This window comes from Aspergillus heteromorphus (genome assembly GCF_003184545.1).
Source record: "Aspergillus heteromorphus CBS 117.55 chromosome Unknown BO70scaffold_6, whole genome shotgun sequence".
NCBI lineage: Eukaryota > Fungi > Ascomycota > Eurotiomycetes > Eurotiales > Aspergillaceae > Aspergillus > Aspergillus heteromorphus.
The window spans coordinates 522,108-539,752 of NW_020290411.1; the positions used below are offsets into that span (position 1 = coordinate 522,108).

The 17,645-nt window shown below is 55.1% G+C and overlaps 7 protein-coding genes across 7 annotated transcripts; 5 read left to right on the forward strand and 2 right to left on the reverse strand.

Annotated features, from left to right (window-relative positions):
- The first annotated feature begins 205 nt into the window (after positions 1 to 205).
- BO70DRAFT_332534 (endochitinase 1) lies at positions 206 to 2,008 on the forward strand. Its single transcript, XM_025540925.1, has 4 exons — positions 206 to 641; positions 699 to 762; positions 820 to 853; positions 908 to 2,008. Exons 1-4 carry the CDS (start codon positions 258 to 260, stop codon positions 1,962 to 1,964), a joined length of 1,539 nt encoding a protein of 512 aa, XP_025401435.1. The 5' UTR covers positions 206 to 257; the 3' UTR covers positions 1,965 to 2,008.
- Positions 2,009 to 2,278: 270 nt separating this feature from the next.
- BO70DRAFT_310838 (putative 2,4-dichlorophenol 6-monooxygenase) lies at positions 2,279 to 4,189 on the reverse strand (the record flags this gene model as incomplete). The annotated part of the gene is made up of 5 exons (XM_025540168.1): positions 2,279 to 3,119; positions 3,173 to 3,370; positions 3,422 to 3,565; positions 3,633 to 3,869; positions 3,924 to 4,189. Coding segments are annotated over 5 exons (1,686 nt in total), but the record flags the coding sequence as incomplete, so codon positions are not given.
- A 709-nt stretch (positions 4,190 to 4,898) lies between these two features.
- BO70DRAFT_427480 (O-methyltransferase) lies at positions 4,899 to 5,855 on the forward strand. Its single transcript, XM_025547885.1, has 2 exons — positions 4,899 to 5,655; positions 5,718 to 5,855. The coding sequence occupies exons 1-2, from the start codon at positions 4,951 to 4,953 to the stop codon at positions 5,745 to 5,747; spliced, it is 735 nt and encodes a 244-aa protein (XP_025401437.1). The 5' UTR covers positions 4,899 to 4,950; the 3' UTR covers positions 5,748 to 5,855.
- A 496-nt stretch (positions 5,856 to 6,351) lies between these two features.
- On the forward strand, positions 6,352 to 7,614 carry BO70DRAFT_394439 (uncharacterized protein; the record flags this gene model as incomplete). The annotated part of the gene is made up of 1 exon (XM_025546461.1): positions 6,352 to 7,614. The coding sequence occupies one exon, from the start codon at positions 6,352 to 6,354 to the stop codon at positions 7,612 to 7,614; it is 1,263 nt and encodes a 420-aa protein (XP_025401438.1).
- Positions 7,615 to 8,108: 494 nt separating this feature from the next.
- Positions 8,109 to 8,704, forward strand: BO70DRAFT_394440 (uncharacterized protein; the record flags this gene model as incomplete). The annotated part of the gene is made up of 3 exons (XM_025546462.1): positions 8,109 to 8,241; positions 8,291 to 8,556; positions 8,630 to 8,704. The coding sequence occupies 3 exons, from the start codon at positions 8,109 to 8,111 to the stop codon at positions 8,702 to 8,704; spliced, it is 474 nt and encodes a 157-aa protein (XP_025401439.1).
- A 2,653-nt stretch (positions 8,705 to 11,357) lies between these two features.
- BO70DRAFT_360168 (uncharacterized protein) lies at positions 11,358 to 14,321 on the forward strand. Its single transcript, XM_025542714.1, has one exon. The coding sequence runs from the start codon at positions 11,603 to 11,605 to the stop codon at positions 14,144 to 14,146; it is 2,544 nt and encodes an 847-aa protein (XP_025401440.1). The 5' UTR covers positions 11,358 to 11,602; the 3' UTR covers positions 14,147 to 14,321.
- An 883-nt stretch (positions 14,322 to 15,204) lies between these two features.
- On the reverse strand, positions 15,205 to 17,436 carry BO70DRAFT_427482 (cytochrome P450 monooxygenase afumB; the record flags this gene model as incomplete). The annotated part of the gene is made up of 4 exons (XM_025547886.1): positions 15,205 to 15,539; positions 15,792 to 16,091; positions 16,245 to 17,132; positions 17,397 to 17,436. 4 exons carry the CDS (start codon positions 17,434 to 17,436, stop codon positions 15,391 to 15,393), a joined length of 1,377 nt encoding a protein of 458 aa, XP_025401441.1. The 3' UTR covers positions 15,205 to 15,390.
- Positions 17,437 to 17,645: the final 209 nt, after the last annotated feature.

The window sequence follows — 17,645 nt, forward strand, 5'->3', positions numbered from 1 at the left end:
TATGATATTAAGGTTTTCTTATTGTTTGTTCCCCAGTGCAGTGTCATGACATCATGCTGTGGGATGCACACCATGCCCAATTGGGAATCTAAAAATACGCGTGGGCTGTGTACGCTATACCCAGCCAGGGAAGGTGCGGCAGATCCCTAAACACCCGCCACAGCCCGGCGGTGCGCGAGGCTGCCTATATATCAATCATCCCACACGCCTCACTCCGCAGGATTCTGCATTCATTCAAACCATCGTCTTCCCACAACATGCCTTCATACACCATCGCCAGCGGCGACTCTCTCTGGAAGATTTCTCAGGATCACGGTGTTCCACTGGACGCATTGACGGCCGCCAACCCGCAGATCACCAACCCCGATCTTATCTTCCCAGGGCAGGTCCTGAATATCCCCGAGGCTCAATCAGCTCCCCAGAACCGGGGCATCCCAGAGCCTGCACCTTCTCGCGACTCTGCCAGCATCAATGCCATCCCCAGTCCCATCACTGCGAATCCCACCCCTGCCCCGCCCATCCCCCCGCGGATGCCTCAGATGCCTCAGATGCCACCACCGCCAATGGCCCATTCCCCCGCTCCCTGGAATAATGGTCCCAGCGGAACTGGGTTCAAAACCGTCGCATACTTCACCAACTGGGTAATACCTGCCTCCACCTTCCAAAGTCCCAAGCATCCTAAATTGACCCCCCAACAGGGCATCTACGGCCGCAACTACCAACCGCAAGACATTCCCGCCAACTACATCACGCACATTCTCTGTACGCCTCCTCTGTCTCATCCCATCCATCAACCAACCCCAACTAACGCACCCCCAGATTCCTTTGCCAACATCCGCCCTACCGGTGAAGTGTACGCCCCCCTCCCCTTCTCCTGCCCCCCTCACCAAATCTAACCCCCACCCAGCTTCCTAACAGACACCTACTCCGACCTGGAAAAGCACTATCCCAACGACTCCTGGTCCGAGCCGGGCGAAAACGCCTACGGATGCATCAAACAGCTATACCTCCTGAAAAAAGCGCACCGGCACCTGAAAACCCTCCTCTCGATCGGCGGATGGACGTACAGCTCCAACTTCGCGGCACCGGCCTCCACGGCATGCGGCCGACAGACCTTCGCGCGGTCGGCCGTGCACCTGCTGGCCGACCTGGGCTTCGACGGCATCGACATCGACTGGGAATACCCGCAGAACGCCGAGCAAGCCGCGCACTTCGTGCTTCTCCTCGAGGAAACCCGCCGCGAACTGGACCGCTACTCCGCGCAGCACCTGCACGGGAAACGCCTCCTGCTGACCATCGCGGCGCCGTGCGGGCCCTCCAACTACGAGAAACTCCGCATCGCGGACATGGACCCCTTCCTCGATTTCTGGAACCTCATGTGCTATGATTTCGCCGGCAGCTGGGATAGCACCGCCGGTCATATGGCGAATGTGTTCCCTGCGCCTGGCGGGGATGGCACTACTACTACTACTACCCCGTTTAATGCGGATGGGGCGGTGAATGCGTATATCCGGGGCGGGGTGCATCCGAGTAAGATTATCTTTGGGATGCCGTTGTATGGCCGTGCGTTTGAGAATACGGATGGGCCGGGACGCGCGTTTCAGGGGGTCGGGGAGGGGTCGTGGGAGAATGGGGTTTGGGATTATAAGGATCTTCCCGGGGAGGGGAGGGAGGTGGTGGATGGCAGACTGCTGGCCAGTTGGTGCTTTGATCCGGTGAAGAGGAAGATGGTCAGTTATGATACGCCGGAGGTGGCGGGGATGAAGGTTGAGTATATTGGGGGCAGAGGGCTGGGTGGGGCGATGTGGTGGGAGTTGAGTGGTGATCACCATGTCAGTCATGAGAGGAGTCTGGTGAGGATTACTGGGGAGGCGTTGGGGAGGATGGGCGGGTTGGATGGCAGTGAGAATACCCTCGTGTATCCGGTTAGTCGGTTTGAGAATCTGAGGAGGGGGTTTGAGTAGTGTATATATTTGGTTACTATTTATATAAGTCTTATGACCACGAGAGAGGTTCTATCAGTCTTTCGGTTTCTAGATATCTGTATGAATTCGCCTGGGTGAAGGTTGAAGGAATAGTTTGAGAAGGAAGATGGTCTTCCCGCGTGGATCAACCCTAAGTCTGCATTCCGGAGTCAGCACCAGAAACAGGCTCCATGGAATCCGAACCACGGCCAAGAAGACCATCAGACGACAATTCCTATATCCGAATCTTCATCCAATCCGCACGCACAATATGACCCCCCACCCTATCTACAGCCCCAACTTCAAAATCCAGAAAAGTAGTCCCGGACACCCGCACCCTCCAGCCCAGCCACAAACCCCACCAGACCATCGGGCCTAATCACCACAACGCCCCCCTTCTGCAAATCGACCCCATAGGCACGATGCCCTTCCCCCTTCGCATCGAAGTAGGTATCTCCGAATGGCTGGATCCCCAGCACCTCGTACGGCGAGCAACCGACCGCCCCGCAGATCGTCAGCCAGTCGACGGCACGGTGGCGTTCTAATTCCGGACAGACAGTCACGAGATACTCCCGAAGAGAGAGGAAGGTCGGGATCACCGACCTAGTCTCCGTCCCGGTGAAGAGCAGGATATGAAACCTGCCCTGGTTGCGAAGGACACGATGCAGCCGCACCGACTCAAAGGTCCCTGGCGCGGTGAGGTGAGTGTCCGGAGCGCGGGTACCGGGTTGAACGCTCGATGACGAATTCTGGACCCTATTGAGGATGTTACTCGGATAGGAAATGCCTAGACCGGTGTTGAACGGCGCAGCCTGCTCGAAGATCTCTCCCAGGAGGAGGTTCGGGTCGGCATTCGGATCGCCATCGTACCAGGCCGGCCATTTATGGGTCATCAGGAGGGAGATATCCTTGTCGTAGTTGAGGAGGCGCTGCACGGCTGACTGGCGCTCGGTGGTGTATGTGTCCAGGACGTCGGGATGGGCTAGGCCGGCGATCTCTAGAGCCAGTTTCCAGGCGAGGTTGACGGCGTCGTGGATGCCGGTGTTCAGCCCCTGGGCGGCCCCGCTGCTGTGTGTGTGGGCGGCGTCGCCGCACAAGAAGATGCGGTTGTGGTGGGAGGAGAAGCTGCGGGCCATTCGTTGGCTGATTTTGTATCTGGGAGGGGTCAAATTGGTGTGTTTTGGGGGGGGGGGTGGTTGGAGGCTCACAGTGTCCACCAGTGTACTTCTTTGAATTTGAGGTTGAAAGGGCGTAGACACTCGATTGCCTCGTTGACGGCGACCTCTTCGGTTGCACCGTCGGGGTATTTGGCGGCGATCTCGGGCGTATATGCATATCCGATGCGGGTTGCGCCGTGGTCGAGAGGCGCCCAGAGGACGTTGCCGTGAGTTGTGGTTTCAATGGCTCTAGTAGTAGTAAGTCAGAGGATCGTTCTTCATTCGTCTGCTCATACTCACCCATAAGCCCGATGGATAGGCATATCCGTCTCCACAATCCCATCAATACGGATCCACTGGTCCTCCGAGGAGTCCCCGTCGAAGGGGATATCGGCATGCCGACGAACAAAGCTGTGTCCTCCGTCTGCACCGACGAGGTATTTACTACGTCTTCAATGAGCCTTCTCAACAGTATATCATTATATCAGTATATCATGAAAGATCGACGTACCTCTTTATAAGCACCCTCTCCCCGGTCTCAACGCCCACACAGCTAGCATTCACCGCATAGTCTCCATCGCCCTCATCCACTTCAAACCCCACACATTCCATCGAGTCATGATAAACTGCCCTCCGACCCAGTCTCTCCCGCAGGATATCTTCCGTAAACATCTGCCTCAATACGAGCGCGAAATCAAACACCGTACCCTGGATGTTCTCCATGAACGTCCAAACCTTTCCAGGCAATCTATCATCAATCAGCAACCCCTCTCAGGAGAAGCGCTCAGACGTAGCCACCCACTGTTGAACCCCATCCTTGTAAGTGACACTGCTCCTACAAGCGAACCCCTGCTGCAAGATCGGACCCACCAGGTCCAATTGGTCGAGGAGTTCCAACGTGCGCGGGAACAGGGTGATGGCGCGCCCATAGCGGCCTTCCGGGCTGGCTTTGTTTTGCTTTTCCACCACGCAGACGCCGAGTCCGAAGCGGGTGAGTTGGTATGCAAGGAGGAGGCCCACGGGGCCGCCACCAATAATGGTTACGTCATAAGTTTGAATGGAGGGCATCTTGAGGGGACCAGGATGTTAGGCATGTGTGGTGTGTGAATAGACATCGGTTTCGGAGTAGAGAGAGAATGAAGGGATTGCCGATGAGTGCGGGGAACGGTGGACGTGAGGGGCTGATAGGAAATGGGCCGAGTGTCTGCAGCTGATAACTAACTAACGCTGTGGCTGACTGCATGGCTAGGCCCAGATAACGTGGTGTGGTACTGTGGCCCTTCATGGCCGATCTGCTGTCCGACATGAAGGAAGTGGAATCAGGGCCTCATTTCCTGCAGGTTGTGTGACAGAGGTCGTCGAAAGAAGAACCAATCAAATCAACAGCCAATCCTCGTCCGGGTCAGCTCGCGGCATTCTAGTCCAGCGATGAACATGGGCCAGAGGATGCATTTGTACAGCGCCTTGTCTTCTATCCTAGGAACGATTTTTTTGGACCGTTTCTCGTAACTGTGCAGGAGGGAGGTTGAAGCGGAAAAAGATGAGATCCACCGCGGCACTCGAGCCACCGAATCAAGGCGCACCGGGGCTATCGGACTCCCGCGCCCTCTCCGCGTCAACACAACCCCAACCCTACTTGATCCCTTGTTGTCTGATGCCCACGGTCACATTCACTCCCCTCGCTTAGCCCTGGTCTAGTGTCAGCATAAGCGTCCGTGGCCGTCTATTTAAACGGACGTGTTCTGCCCATGCCCTGACCTTCATCGTTCGTCCACCTCTTTCCGCTTACTTCCTCCCCCCCCAAAACCCTGTATTGCCCAATTCGCACCATGGAAGCCATCTACGACAAGTACCCCTCCCTGCGCAAGTTCGAGGATGACAGCTACAAGGAGTCTCACGACGGCAGAGAGATCGCCCTGCTCAAGTACATCTACGACCACCCCTCCCTCCCACAGGCCCGAAACTCCCCGTCCACCGTCCTCAGTCTGATGGACGAGTTCGCCGCCAAGCAAGACTTCCTGATCAACATCGGCGCCGACAAGGCAGGTAAACTACAGAAGCTCATCGGGGAAGAGAAGCCCACCGTGGTTGTGGAGCTGGGCGGCTACGTCGGATACTCTGCCATCCTGTTCGCCGATGCCTTGCGACAGGCCACCCCAGAAACGACGGATCTCCGCGTGTGGAGTCTCGAGGCGGATCCGCTGATGGCTTCGATTGCCATGAACTTCGTGGAGCTGGCGGGGCTGAGTGAGATTGTGAAGGTCGTCGTCGGGCCCGCGGCTGACTCGCTCACACGGCTCAATGCGGAGGGAAAGCTCTCTGATGTTGACTTTCTTTTCCTTGACCACGTCGAGGAGCTTTACCTGGATGATTTGCAGGTGGCGGAGGAGCTGGGTTTGCTTCATCCTCGGGCTTTGGTTGTTGCGGACAATGTGGTGCGTCCGGGTGCGCCCGCCTACCGGGAATATGTGCGTGGGAGCTCCAAGTATGAAAGCTGGGGGCTGAAGGCTTTGATTGTACCTGGGGATTGTGAGGTATGTTGAGTATACAGGTCTTGACTTCAAAAACATGAACTAACCACTCTTGTGTCTTCTAGGATGAGCTCGAAATCTCCCGTGTCAATTAAACATCATCTCAACGTCTGGTTGAACAACGGCATGAGAACCTACAGGTATATAGAGATATATAGATCAGAACACATCCCAGAACAACTCAATATATTAAACCAATCTCTACAACCCCCCTCCACTTATCAGTATCATCCCTCCCCCTCTCCCTCACCATCCCCGCAACCCCCAAAGCAACATCCCCCCCCCCAAAGTGAGGATTCCGAGTGGGTTGGTCTGGATGAGATATTGGAGGGTCGGGAGGTGCTGACATGTACCTTATAGTCCACCCCCGTTGTTGTGTATCCATGCATCCTGCTGTTCAGACCAGTTGCACCTGTCTGTCCATCATGATACTCCTACCAAGCCATGCGTGGATGTCATTTATGTGATTTACCTGACAGCTCCCCCTGAGGAAGGAAAGCCACCCCCCTTCCTGCCTCATTAACGACTTCCATCCCAGTTTGGCAGCCGCCATGCCTGCAGTCATCAACATCCGACGGCGATGCATCATTTCTTACTCTCCACACGCACCGCGTAGCCTGTGCACCCGGCTATCGCTCAGGGCCAGGAGCTTCCCCGAAGTATCATTACCTATTCTTTCATCTCATCAACAAACCCAAAATGGCCACCGTCGCAGCGAGGTACTCCGTGTCCATCTTTGCTGCCCTGGGCACCGTGGTCGGCTATCTGGGGACTGAGGTCTCCTCGCACTCCATGTTCGAACGTCTTCTCTGGCCCTCGCGCTTCTACAACACGACCAATGTCGGATCTCTGATTGCGATCTCGTGCATCATGACCATGGGTGGTCCGGTCCATCGGACGGCCGTCCAGGCTCTGGAGACCCTCACGCTTTCGGGACTATGGAAAGGAAAATTCCACGGCGACATGCTGGGGACCATCTTCTACAGGGACACGGGACGTCGCTACATCATTCGCAACCCTGATGGCACTACGAGCGAGGAAAGGCAGGTGCGCAACGACTTCTGGATCGGGGTGATGCGCCTGATTACCTACCACGCTCGACTGGACGAAGGCAGCCGCGAGCCTCTCACCAAGGAAGACGAGGAATCCCTGGACAGACTGCAACCGAAAATTCGAGACTATCAGCAAGTGCTCATTCTAAAGCTCTCGAGATCCAACACCTCGGTCATCGATGGCGACAGCCCGGTGAACTATTCGGATAGTGGCCCTCTGACAGCCCGCCATGTGGCTGGCATCGCAGCGAGCGAGAGCATGTCCTGTTTCTTCGGGCTGGTGACGGCGACGGCGTTCAGGAGTGGCTTCACCCTCTGGTACATCTTCCCCCTCACCCTGAAACTGGTCGCGCTCGCTGGTCACGTTCGACGGACCCCGATCAAGCGACCCAAGAAGGACAAGGAGGGACAGCTGATGCCCGAGGACCGAATCCTGTGTGAGGTGGTCGATACCTCGCAGGGCTTCTTTCTCATCGAAGGCCCCACCGAACTCGTTCTTCAATTCTTCCACCGCTACGGCTATCCCATTCGCGGTCGACGAGGCCTGCGAGGGGACCGCGCGCGAGAAGTGATTTCAATGACCACGGTAATCCTGTATGCTATGCTCTATCCTTTTGGACTGATTGCGTTTGTGTTCGCCCCCATTGGGCCCCAGGTAGTGTGGCTCGCGTATCAGATCGTCGCTGTGGTTGCCATGCACTTTTATCACTTCGGGGGCGGGGATCACATCGGGACAACGGAGGAGTCGGTGGCCTGCGACCTGTCCGAGCGGCAGCGAGTCCAGCTCATCGACAGGTCTGGGGAGCGAGTGATTGCAGAGCTGGATAGTGTGACTGTCTCCAGTGCGGCGGAGGGGCGAGCAGTGACCGAGGACCGCGTGAGAGAGATCCAGAGGCGCCATGCTGCCTGACTGCCGTCCCGTCACGTCAGTCCAGGCGTCCTTGAACCATAGATCACGGAGATATTTTATCTATACTTCTGACGGTTTACGACACGAGTGGGTCGAGGGCGAACGTCAGACTCGGCGACCTCGTCGTGCAGCAGAAACCCTGTCTTTCCGATCACTTCCATCTAGCCGATTTATTGCATGCGGATAGGGCCTGGACTGTGGATCTGTCATTGCCGTCCACACTGTTGTGAGTTTGCCCATTGTCGAATGGGATAGGGTAGCCCCGATGCCGCTTAAACTCCGGGATTGGTGTAGCATCTACCGACTGCGATGCTCTGTTCCGGCGTGGGGGTTGAAGGTGGAGCTGTGAGGCATGGTCACGCTATTGATAGGATCTGTTGCGAATGCAGCATTCTTATCGTCTATTGCTAGATACTCTATGAAGCGCAGCAGCTCGTCAGTCTTTCTGCTGTCGAAATATTATTTTGCAACCACGTTCTTGCCCAGTAGATACTATGTCTGGGGAAAGTGTGTCCTCTGGTAGATCCCGCCTCCATGCCTTCTATCGAAGCACGCTCTTCCTCTTCAACGCCATCATCGTCGGTCTGGTCAGCTTCATACAGCCAGGCATACGGACCGCCCTGTCAAGTAGCCTCCCCAATCACCATTCTCCTCTGATGCAGCGGACCCCATCCAGGCCTGGGAGCCGGCGGCCCCGCCACCCCCTTCTTCGTCAACGCCTCCAACGTGATCACCTTCGTCAACGCCTCCAACGTGATCACCTTCGGCATCATGGTCTTCATGAGCCCCGTCTTCGCGGTGTTGAGTAACCGCTGGAGTCTGAAATGGGTCCTCGTCATCGGCACCCTGGGCTATACTCCTTACTCGGCGTCGTTGTATGTGAATAGCGTGTATGGGACGCAGGGATTCATGCTTTTTGGGGCTGCGACTTGTGGGGTTTCTGTACGTCATTCTTTCTTCTTTTCCACTTGGAAATGGTTGGATGGTTGGATGGTTGGATGTTGACCTGGTATAGGCTGGGTATCCGGTTCCATCCTATCCTATCCTAGATCTCTACTTCCTTCCTTACCAAACTCATCCATCCACCTAACCACTACCTACCCTTTACAGAATCGCCATCTGGTTCGCCCTCAACAAAATCGGCTCTATAATCGGTATATACCTCGGTCGAACTCGCTTTGACGGCACCCAATCCCAACCCCATCCAACCCCATCCAACCCTGTCAAACCCAGTATCATTCAGTATCACGACGTCGGGCTTTGGGAAGGCGGTTGCTGTGTATTTTTATTTCTTCGTGCTAGTACGGTTTCTTATGCGCTGGGGAGTTCGGGGAGGAGAGTGGGCTTGTTGGTTAATTTGGGTGTGTGCTGAGTAACTAGTATGATGTGGGGTGCTTGGAGGGTGAGGCTGGGGGGGGATGGGGACAGGGTGCAGAGGGTGGAGGTGCAGGTCAAGGGGGATGGAAAGTACTAGTCTTACTGGTCTTACTGGATTTACTGGCGAATTGACTGCCTTGACTGGATGGAATGTATTTTGTTTGAGAACGGACGGTCAGCACTCGCCATATTGTCTTGAATCTGAAACACACCCCTTAAGTTCCTACCCTGGGTTAAGAAGGGGTGAGGGTGAATGAGTGCATGATATTGGAAACCAAAACCATTCGACTGAAAAAAAAGTGTCTGGACATCTAGATACGTGTCATAGGGAAGAACCCTGTCTATCTATATCATGATGGTAATAGACTTGGCTGACTAGGATTGCTAAGAAAAGATACCATACTGCCGTAGGAGAGGAATTAAGTTTATGGTATATATATATATATATATATATATGCAGGGATAATGGTGGAGGAAACCTAGCGACAAGGATACATAACACGGTAGAGAACTGAACCCTTGGCAGTTGGCGGTCTAGAAGTTCTTTATGAGTTGGTACCTTATCATCATGTTAGTTCTAACCTCCTTTGTTCGGACACTTATAGTACATGCCACGACAGTGCCAGGTAGTAGACATCAAAAATCAGAATATCAGTTTAATACGCATTTCAAGTTACAACCTATTTCCGCATCCAATCCCTCCGTAGAAAGAATACCCATCCTGTTTCAAATAGAAATCCTGGAGTGTGTACATGTGGGTATAGATAGTGGCTCACCGCGGCTCGGCCTGTTCCTGATCGTCTCACAACAGCCACCACATGCCAATAAGAACCGGTCGGCGCGTCAACCCTATCGGCGACAGGGTTTCCTTTCCCGAGGGCGCTGGGCCATTTCATTTGCCCCCCCCTCCCTCTTGTCCAGGGTGTTCCTTCGGGTGACTGGCTTTGTCGTGGGGGGGGGTGTCTTAGGTGTGATCCACGTAAATCATCCATCCATCCACTGTGGAGGATGATCGCGGGGAAGTTTGTTACTTACTTGCTTACATACTCTGTATATGTATGTTATATGTGTATGTATAGTAAAGAGGGGGTATGCATTATTTGAGGGGTTGAGTTTATTTTCATATACGGAGTACATATGCAGTGTTTGTTGTAAACTTATGTACAGTAAGTATATACATAGGTAAGTACTAGGAGGATGCGAACACAAGGCACACCACACCGGCACTTGCAGTACAGACGGTGAAATACTAGTAGGCATGGCGCTGCCCTAAACCCAGTCCCAACCCAACCCAACCCAACCCACATCCATACGGCATACATGTATGTATGGACTAGCGGAGTACATATCCCTGCCGCGGCTTCTGTACGCTGCGCTGTAATGTGTATAGTCACGCCTTACGGCTGACACAGTAGAAACAAACAGACGTATTCGTATTCATTCTCCAGACAGCAGACCCAAACCAGTTTCCTTTCCTTCCTTCCTTCCTTCCTTCAGGTTCCTCCGACGATCCCGTCATAGTCGCTCATACATAGCCATGACAGCCGACGCCCTCCAGATTGGCCCGCTCCTAGCGGCATCCACGTCGGACGCGGGCGGCGATTCTGCCTTGGTCCTGATGCTTAGTCGAACCTTAGGTTGGTGCGAACATGACGTCGTGGGGTGTTATGTATCAACTAGGAGGCTATCTACTCACTCCGTACCCACTGGGGCGGCCCTGACAATCAACCCGATTAACAAATTACTGACGGGGTCGTCGGATAGATAGAAATGCCACGATGCAGAATTCCTCCCACAGATCCAGGGGCACTGGATAAACGTTTAGCAGAGCAGACGAGCAGCTTCCCAGACCGGCATGGCGGCGGCTGACTCAGCCGGACCCTGGCGGCTGCCGCGCGGACGGCAACTGCAACTGCAACTGCAATATCGGTAATGTAATCTGGTAATCTGGTATTCTCCGGACCTTTGGTAATTTACGGGTTCGGTTTAGAGTTTTTGGGTAGTTAGTTGATCTGGAGGTAGTACGGATAGTAGAAGTGGCAATTTGGGTAGTAGATACTCTGTACGGAGTACGGAAAAGGTAGATAGATAGATTGATCGTAGTAGTAAAGCAATCCTGAAGCCGCCGGCGCTGCAACCCTGCAAGTTGTTGCAAGCGGATCGGCCAATGCGGGCCACCGCCGGTCCAGGCTTTGCAAGCCCCTCCACCCAATCCACCCAATCCACCCAAATTTAGAACGCCGGGAGTTGTGTGACCGTACCGTACGTACGGCTGTGAAATTTAATTCACGATGGATGGATGAACTTCCCCCCTCCCCTCTCTCTCCCTTTCCGTCAATTCACGGCGCGTCCTTGCTGCCTCCTCTTTTTTACTGACTTTCTCCCTCTGGCTCGGTTGTTCCTGATTGATCTCCTTGTTCGCAAGGGCGTTGGCCTGCATGCTGCCGTTTCTCTTATCTTTGCCCAGTCTTGACCGTTCCGGCTGACCACCCTCTTCTTTCTCTCCGCTCTCTCCCTCCCTCCCTCCCTCTCTCCCTCCTTTCACTTCTCCCTCACTCCCTCCCCTTCATGGCCGTGAACTGCTTCAGCATTGCTTCCCCCGTTGCAGACCATGGCGTACGACGCCGTCTCCCAGGCCGACCACGAGGTGGCTTCCAACGCGACCGATTCTGATCACTCCCGCCGTTCGTCGCTGCACAATGCTGCCTTCCACCAGCTCCCCTTGGACGCCGACCACGACGACTCCGGCAGGAAGAGCCTGGGCTCGATGATCCGCTCCATGACCTCCACCAGTTACGATATGGTCGAGGATGATGACTACGAACTGCCCGCCGATCCTGCTCCGAACCCAACTGCCAATAGTCCCCGTTTCGTCCCTCCGCTTGAGACAGTCCCTGATACTACTAGTCGCACCGCTAACCCCCCTGAACCCGACCCTGAACCGACCCTCCGCACCCCCGTTACCGACCAGCCCGTCCCCCTCAGCCATCCCACCCCCGACCTGCAATCGCTGCAAGGCGCCTACCTCAATAATGTCGAGCGGCTCGAGCGCAGCGCTGAACGCATGAGTCTGAGCTCCAATATTGGCTCCGAGATTCGCAAGATGGACCAGGACCAGAAACGTCGCTCCTCCAGCTCCGCCTCCAACTCCACCCACGCCAGCGTCCACGACGGCCTGCGCGCCAGCATCTCCTCCCGCCACGGTTCCATCCAGTCCGCGTCCCGTCTGGCCCAGGTGGCCGAGCACGCGCCTGCCCGCTTCTACGGCGACTCGACCTCCCGTGTGCCTGCCATGCCCTACCTTCCTCCGCCCCCGCCGCCTGCGCAGAGCGAGCCCGAGTACCAGCAGGATTACTACAACCAGGAGTTGGGAGAGGAGCTCGAGCGGACATACACCGCGGCGTCGACCGACACGTACCAGCAGGCCCGGGTCCTCTTCAACGACTTTGACGGCGTGCATTATGTGCCGCACGAGAATGATCTGGCCCGGCGGGTGTCCCTGACCAGGTCCCTGGCGGGCAGACCCGACACCTACCACGACCCGCAGGCTGAGAATATGGTCTACTACCCGGCCCCGGTGCCCATGATGCTCAATCTGCCGCCCCGGTTGTCCCAGCGGAACAACTCGCAGCGGGAGAAGCGTCGCACGCAGCTTCTCGGAGCGGTGGCTTCGGAGAACCGGAAGTCGGCCCGGTGGATGGCTGGCCAGGTGGGCGATAACGATGCCGGGCATGGCAAGCCAGCGAACCTGCCCCCGCAGCTCCGCGCGAGTGTCTTCTTCGACCAGCCGTCAGCGGCGGTGGATGTCGAGCTCACGCAAGCCTCCGCGGTCGCGACGCTGGACAGCATCCTCGATGCCTCGACGCATGCCCCGGTCAGTGCCTTCACGGGTCAGATCAACACCGCAGGACTGGCCAAGACGCTGGGCTCCAGGCTGGACCTGAACCTGTCCGACCCAGAACTGCGAGAAGTGTCGCTCACGTCCGATCGCTTCTACAAGACAGAAGGCGAAGCTGCCGATGTGCATGAAGGCACTTCGCTGCGTGAGGATGGCCGCGAGGGGTCTGATGCTGGCTCTCGTGCGGAAGGGGAAGGCTTGGAGGGTCCCATTGGCGATTTCACCGGGCCTCCGAATACCCTGATGGCAGAACTTCAGCTCCGGAAGAGTGAATTGAAACAGCGGCAGCGAACGGCCCCGGAGATGGTCGGACTGCAGTCGACGCTTCTCCAGCTCGACGCGGTCGCGCAGAAGCAGAGCGAGCACCGCCGACAGAGACCCGTCACCCTGGCGTGGGAAAGCCCGGATGCCAACCAGGACGGGGAAGAGGACGACGATGACGTGCCGCTGGGTATGTTGTTTCCGGACAAGGCCCCTCCCCTGAGTGAAGTGCGACCGCTGGGTCTCCTGGAGCGACGGGAGATCGAGGAGTCGGAGCCCCTGAGCCACCGTCGTGCCAGACTCCGAGGGGAACCCGCCCCGCGCAGCCCCGATTTGCGCCCCGTCACAATGTATTCAAACGCACCCGCCCCAGTCGAGCACGAGGACAGCGGCGACGAGGGCGAAACCCTGGCCCAGCGTCTCAAACGACTCAGGTCCAAAGACGAAGAAGAGCCCAGCTCCGTTGCCGAGAGTGAGTTCGCGACCGAGATCCTGGCAGAGATCAGACACGTCGGGGAGGACCCCGAGAAAGCAGAGGAGAAGGTGGTGGCACCCGAGGATGAGACTCTCGCCCAGCGCCGCGCTCGACTCCAGAAGGAGGCCGAGGCGGAGGCGCGCCAAAACTCCACCCTGAAGCTGCCTCGGTACCGCCGAAGCATGGCCGACATCCTGCACGCCCGTCGCCCGACCGCAGTGAACCGCCAGTCGACCTACGACGCGGCCGCCGCCCGTGCCCCGCCCCAGCGCACTCTGGACCACCGCATGTCGCTGCAACAATTCCCCACCAACGTCGCCGCCGGCTACGGCCACCCCGCCGCAGGCGCTCCTCCATACGGCCCCGGGATGGTCCACCCGAACACCTTCTACAGCGACGCCCTGCTGAACATGAACCACCTCAGCTACGCGATGCCGGCGAGCAAGGCCAAGGTGGTGCGGCCGGTGATCGAGCCGGGACAGCGCGAGATGATTGACCGATGGAGGCAGAGCATTGTCTAGGTCGAGTTTCAGTCTGTGTGAATTTGCGGGTCCTGGGTACTAGGTAATGGGTATTGGCGCGGTGTTAGCTTAGCATTTTTCTTATTAGCATGTGGGCCCTGCAGCATGAGCGATTTCTTTTAGGGAGTAGATAGCGATCTGGTGTATGTAGCATAGCATAGTGATTCGGTCGTGGTATTATGGTTATTATCTAGTCTTCTGGACTGTATTCTTTTGCATGGTCTTGGTATGTAGCTCTCGGTAGGTAGGATCTACATATGTCGGTAGGCAGGCAGATAGTATCGCGTACTCACCCCTGTCCTTATACTCTTCTCCTGTCTACTCTTCCTGCCGTTCCCGCCACCTCATGCCGACTGGGTTTGTCTGTTATCAGTAGATACGGAGTCCTGTCCACTTTGTGCTACAGCACCTAGTATATATATACTTACCTACTACCCATCTACTATACCTATATATCTACATTACATTCTTATGCGGACTGAGTACGGACCCTGACCTCGCCATACGTATAGTATATGCATACAAACCCACTGGCTGGTTGCTGTTTATAGCGATCTGGGGTGGAATTTTTATCGGATATATCGGGTATAGATAATCTGGTTCAAATTTCAAATAGAGACTAGGTATTGGAGGGATGGGTGATCTAGTATATTCAATTCTGTATTCTGGTCTTGAATCCAGGTTAGTGAGTACAAGGTGTTAGACTAGGTACGGTGCTTGTCGGATATGGATAGTTTTTTTTATATTATATAGTATGTAACTATTTGTCTTCGACGGTGTTGGTAGGTTACTACTAAATAGGAAGGTTGTAGTTAATTAGTGGGAAACACTAGAGGGAGAAGGGGGGGGAGGGGGGGGATATAAATAGACAATCATTTTGGATAGAGTATGTATTTCTTTCCCTTGGGTGTATTGATATTTTCTTTCTTTCTGTCGTAGGTAGGTGATAAGTAGATAGATATTATATTTGTGTGTAGGTAAGTATTACGCTATAGACATCCACACCCAAACTGAACTCACTCACTCACTGCCTACTCCAAATAAACTAGTTAACCATCCCCATTAGTACTACTATCTATCTACAATATTTATTTGATTTAGTTTATCCATCCAAACCAGTCAACCGCAAACCAACCAAAAACCCCTATCCCCAGTTCAAGTAAATCCTAGATAGATGGCCGGAAGACAAACTAAAAACTAAACCAAGATAAAATAAAATAAAATAAAATACAATATAATAATAGTCAAGATAACCCCACCAACACCCCATCCGCATTCTCAAACGTCATGCTGATCCTTTCTCGCCACGGACCGGCGTTGTAGTCTGTCACGGTGGAAAAGGTCTGGAACATGCGCGTGACGAGGTATGTGAGGATGATGGTCGCGTAGTGTTCTATTGAATTCATCCCGGTTTTGGCCGGGAGGGGGGGGGAGAGGGTTAGTGGGTGTTTGGTTTGTGTGTAGGTGGTAAGTATATGGTGTGTTTTTTTTTTTTTCTGTGGCCGGGGAGAGAGATGGAGTGGGGTTGTGTTGATGTTGATTCTGGGGTTATATGGGTATGGGATGGTGGGTGGATGGGTGGGTAGGTAGCCAGGTAGCTAGGTACTATAGGTAGAGAGGTAGGTAGAAAAAAGATAACACTCACGACCCGGACAACTTCTCGGCCCCTTATTAAACGGGATATATCCCGGCATGGACTCAGGGTTCCGTGTTTCCCAGCGCTCGGGGTAAAAGGATTCAGGATCCGGTCCGAAGCTAGGGTCCAGGCGATGCAGGGACCAGGTGGAAAAGACGACGATCTCGTTGGGGTGGATTAGGATGGGTATGTTTTGACTGTCGGTAGTGTTGGTGTTATTCTTGGTGGAGGAGATGCCACCGGTAGGCAGGGTCGTCATTTTATTAGCGACGCGGGCGTTGAGCACAACAGGTGGGTAAAGACGCATTGCTGATCAGTCACGATGGAGGAGGGAGTTAGTATAGTATACACCGAACAAGCCCTCTGTGACAACATCCTCCCAGGTGTACAGACACCCCACCCATCCACCCAGATACGCGTTATATATAGTATTACTAGTTGGTACAAATGAGAAAAACTCACCTTCCTGAATCACCCACCGCACATATTGCAACCCCCCCAACTGCGCCCACGTCGGAGGCTCCAGCCCAATCGAATCCACAATACTATCCCTCAGCTTCGTTACCACACGCTCATCCTTCGCAAGACAATAAAGAATCCCAGATAGCGTGGTACTCATGCTATCGTTTGCGAGGAGGATACTCAGCGCCTGATCAGCAGATTGATTGATCTCCTCCTCCGGTACACCCACCCCATCCCCAACACCACCACTCCTTCTTCCCTCGATATCCCTCCTCACCCGTTCCACCACAAACCCCCTCACCCTCGCACAAGCCCTCCAAAACGCCCCCTTTCCCTCAAAATGCCTCAACGGCCCCCTAAACCCATCCCTCACGATCCGCTCTTTCACCCGCGCCAAATCCCCCAGAAACCTTCTCTGCTCCTCACTCTGCATCTCACCCAACGCATCCACCGACTCTCCCAGCGAAAACCTCGTCTGAAGATCCAGCGACAACGCAAACACCACCCTCTGGGCATCAAACACGCCTCCGTCCGGCGGGACATGTTTCAGAAAGGCCCGGAAATGCTCCTCGCAGAGCGAGAGGTCGATGGTCCGTCGGAGGTTGGAGAGTCGGGCGCGCAGCTGCTCGCGACTGCGCTTCCAGGCTAAGCCGTCGAGAGTGAAGATCCCATGGGGCGTGATGGGCGTGAAGAGGGGTTTGCGGAGAGGGGAGCTGTCGAAGTCGGTGAAGGCAGTGCAGAGGATGTGTTTCGTGTTGAGGGCGCAGCTGGTGAAGGTTAGGCGGTGGGTGAGGAGGGAGGTCTGGTAGGTGAGGCCATAGGTGAGGAAGAGGGTGTGCGTGTGGGCGAGGGAGGTGTGGTTGCGGAAGTGGTGCGAGAGAGTTAGGGCTTTGTGGAGGTTGAGGGGGTCGAGGAGGGTGAGGAGGAAGTGGCGAGGTTCGGTGGGGGGTGGGAGTGGAAGGGATGGGGATGGGGATGGGCTTTGTGGTTGTGGAGGAGGATGATGATTGTGAGGATGACAGCGAGGGGGAGGAGGAGGAGGGGGAGAGAGAGAGGGAGAAGGTATTCGAGGGGGAATGCCATTGTGACTGTGAGTTTGGACTCTGTAGGATTGTGTCGGACTAAACGCTCAATTAAAAGATATCCAGAAACCCAGCAGGATGATGCCGCATGCGCTGTAAAGCGGAGACATCTCGGTTCAGCCCCGATCTCATCAAGGAGTCAGATCGCAGCCGTCACATGCTGTCAAACATTATTCCATTGACCCCATGCAATCAGCTCATCTACATCCTGCTAGCTCAGTTCGTATATGCGAGGGACGAGAGCCCCACCGGAAACTACCAGTACGTAACTATTGCATACCCGCAGATCAAGGGGTATAAGTTACCCGATGGGCATCGT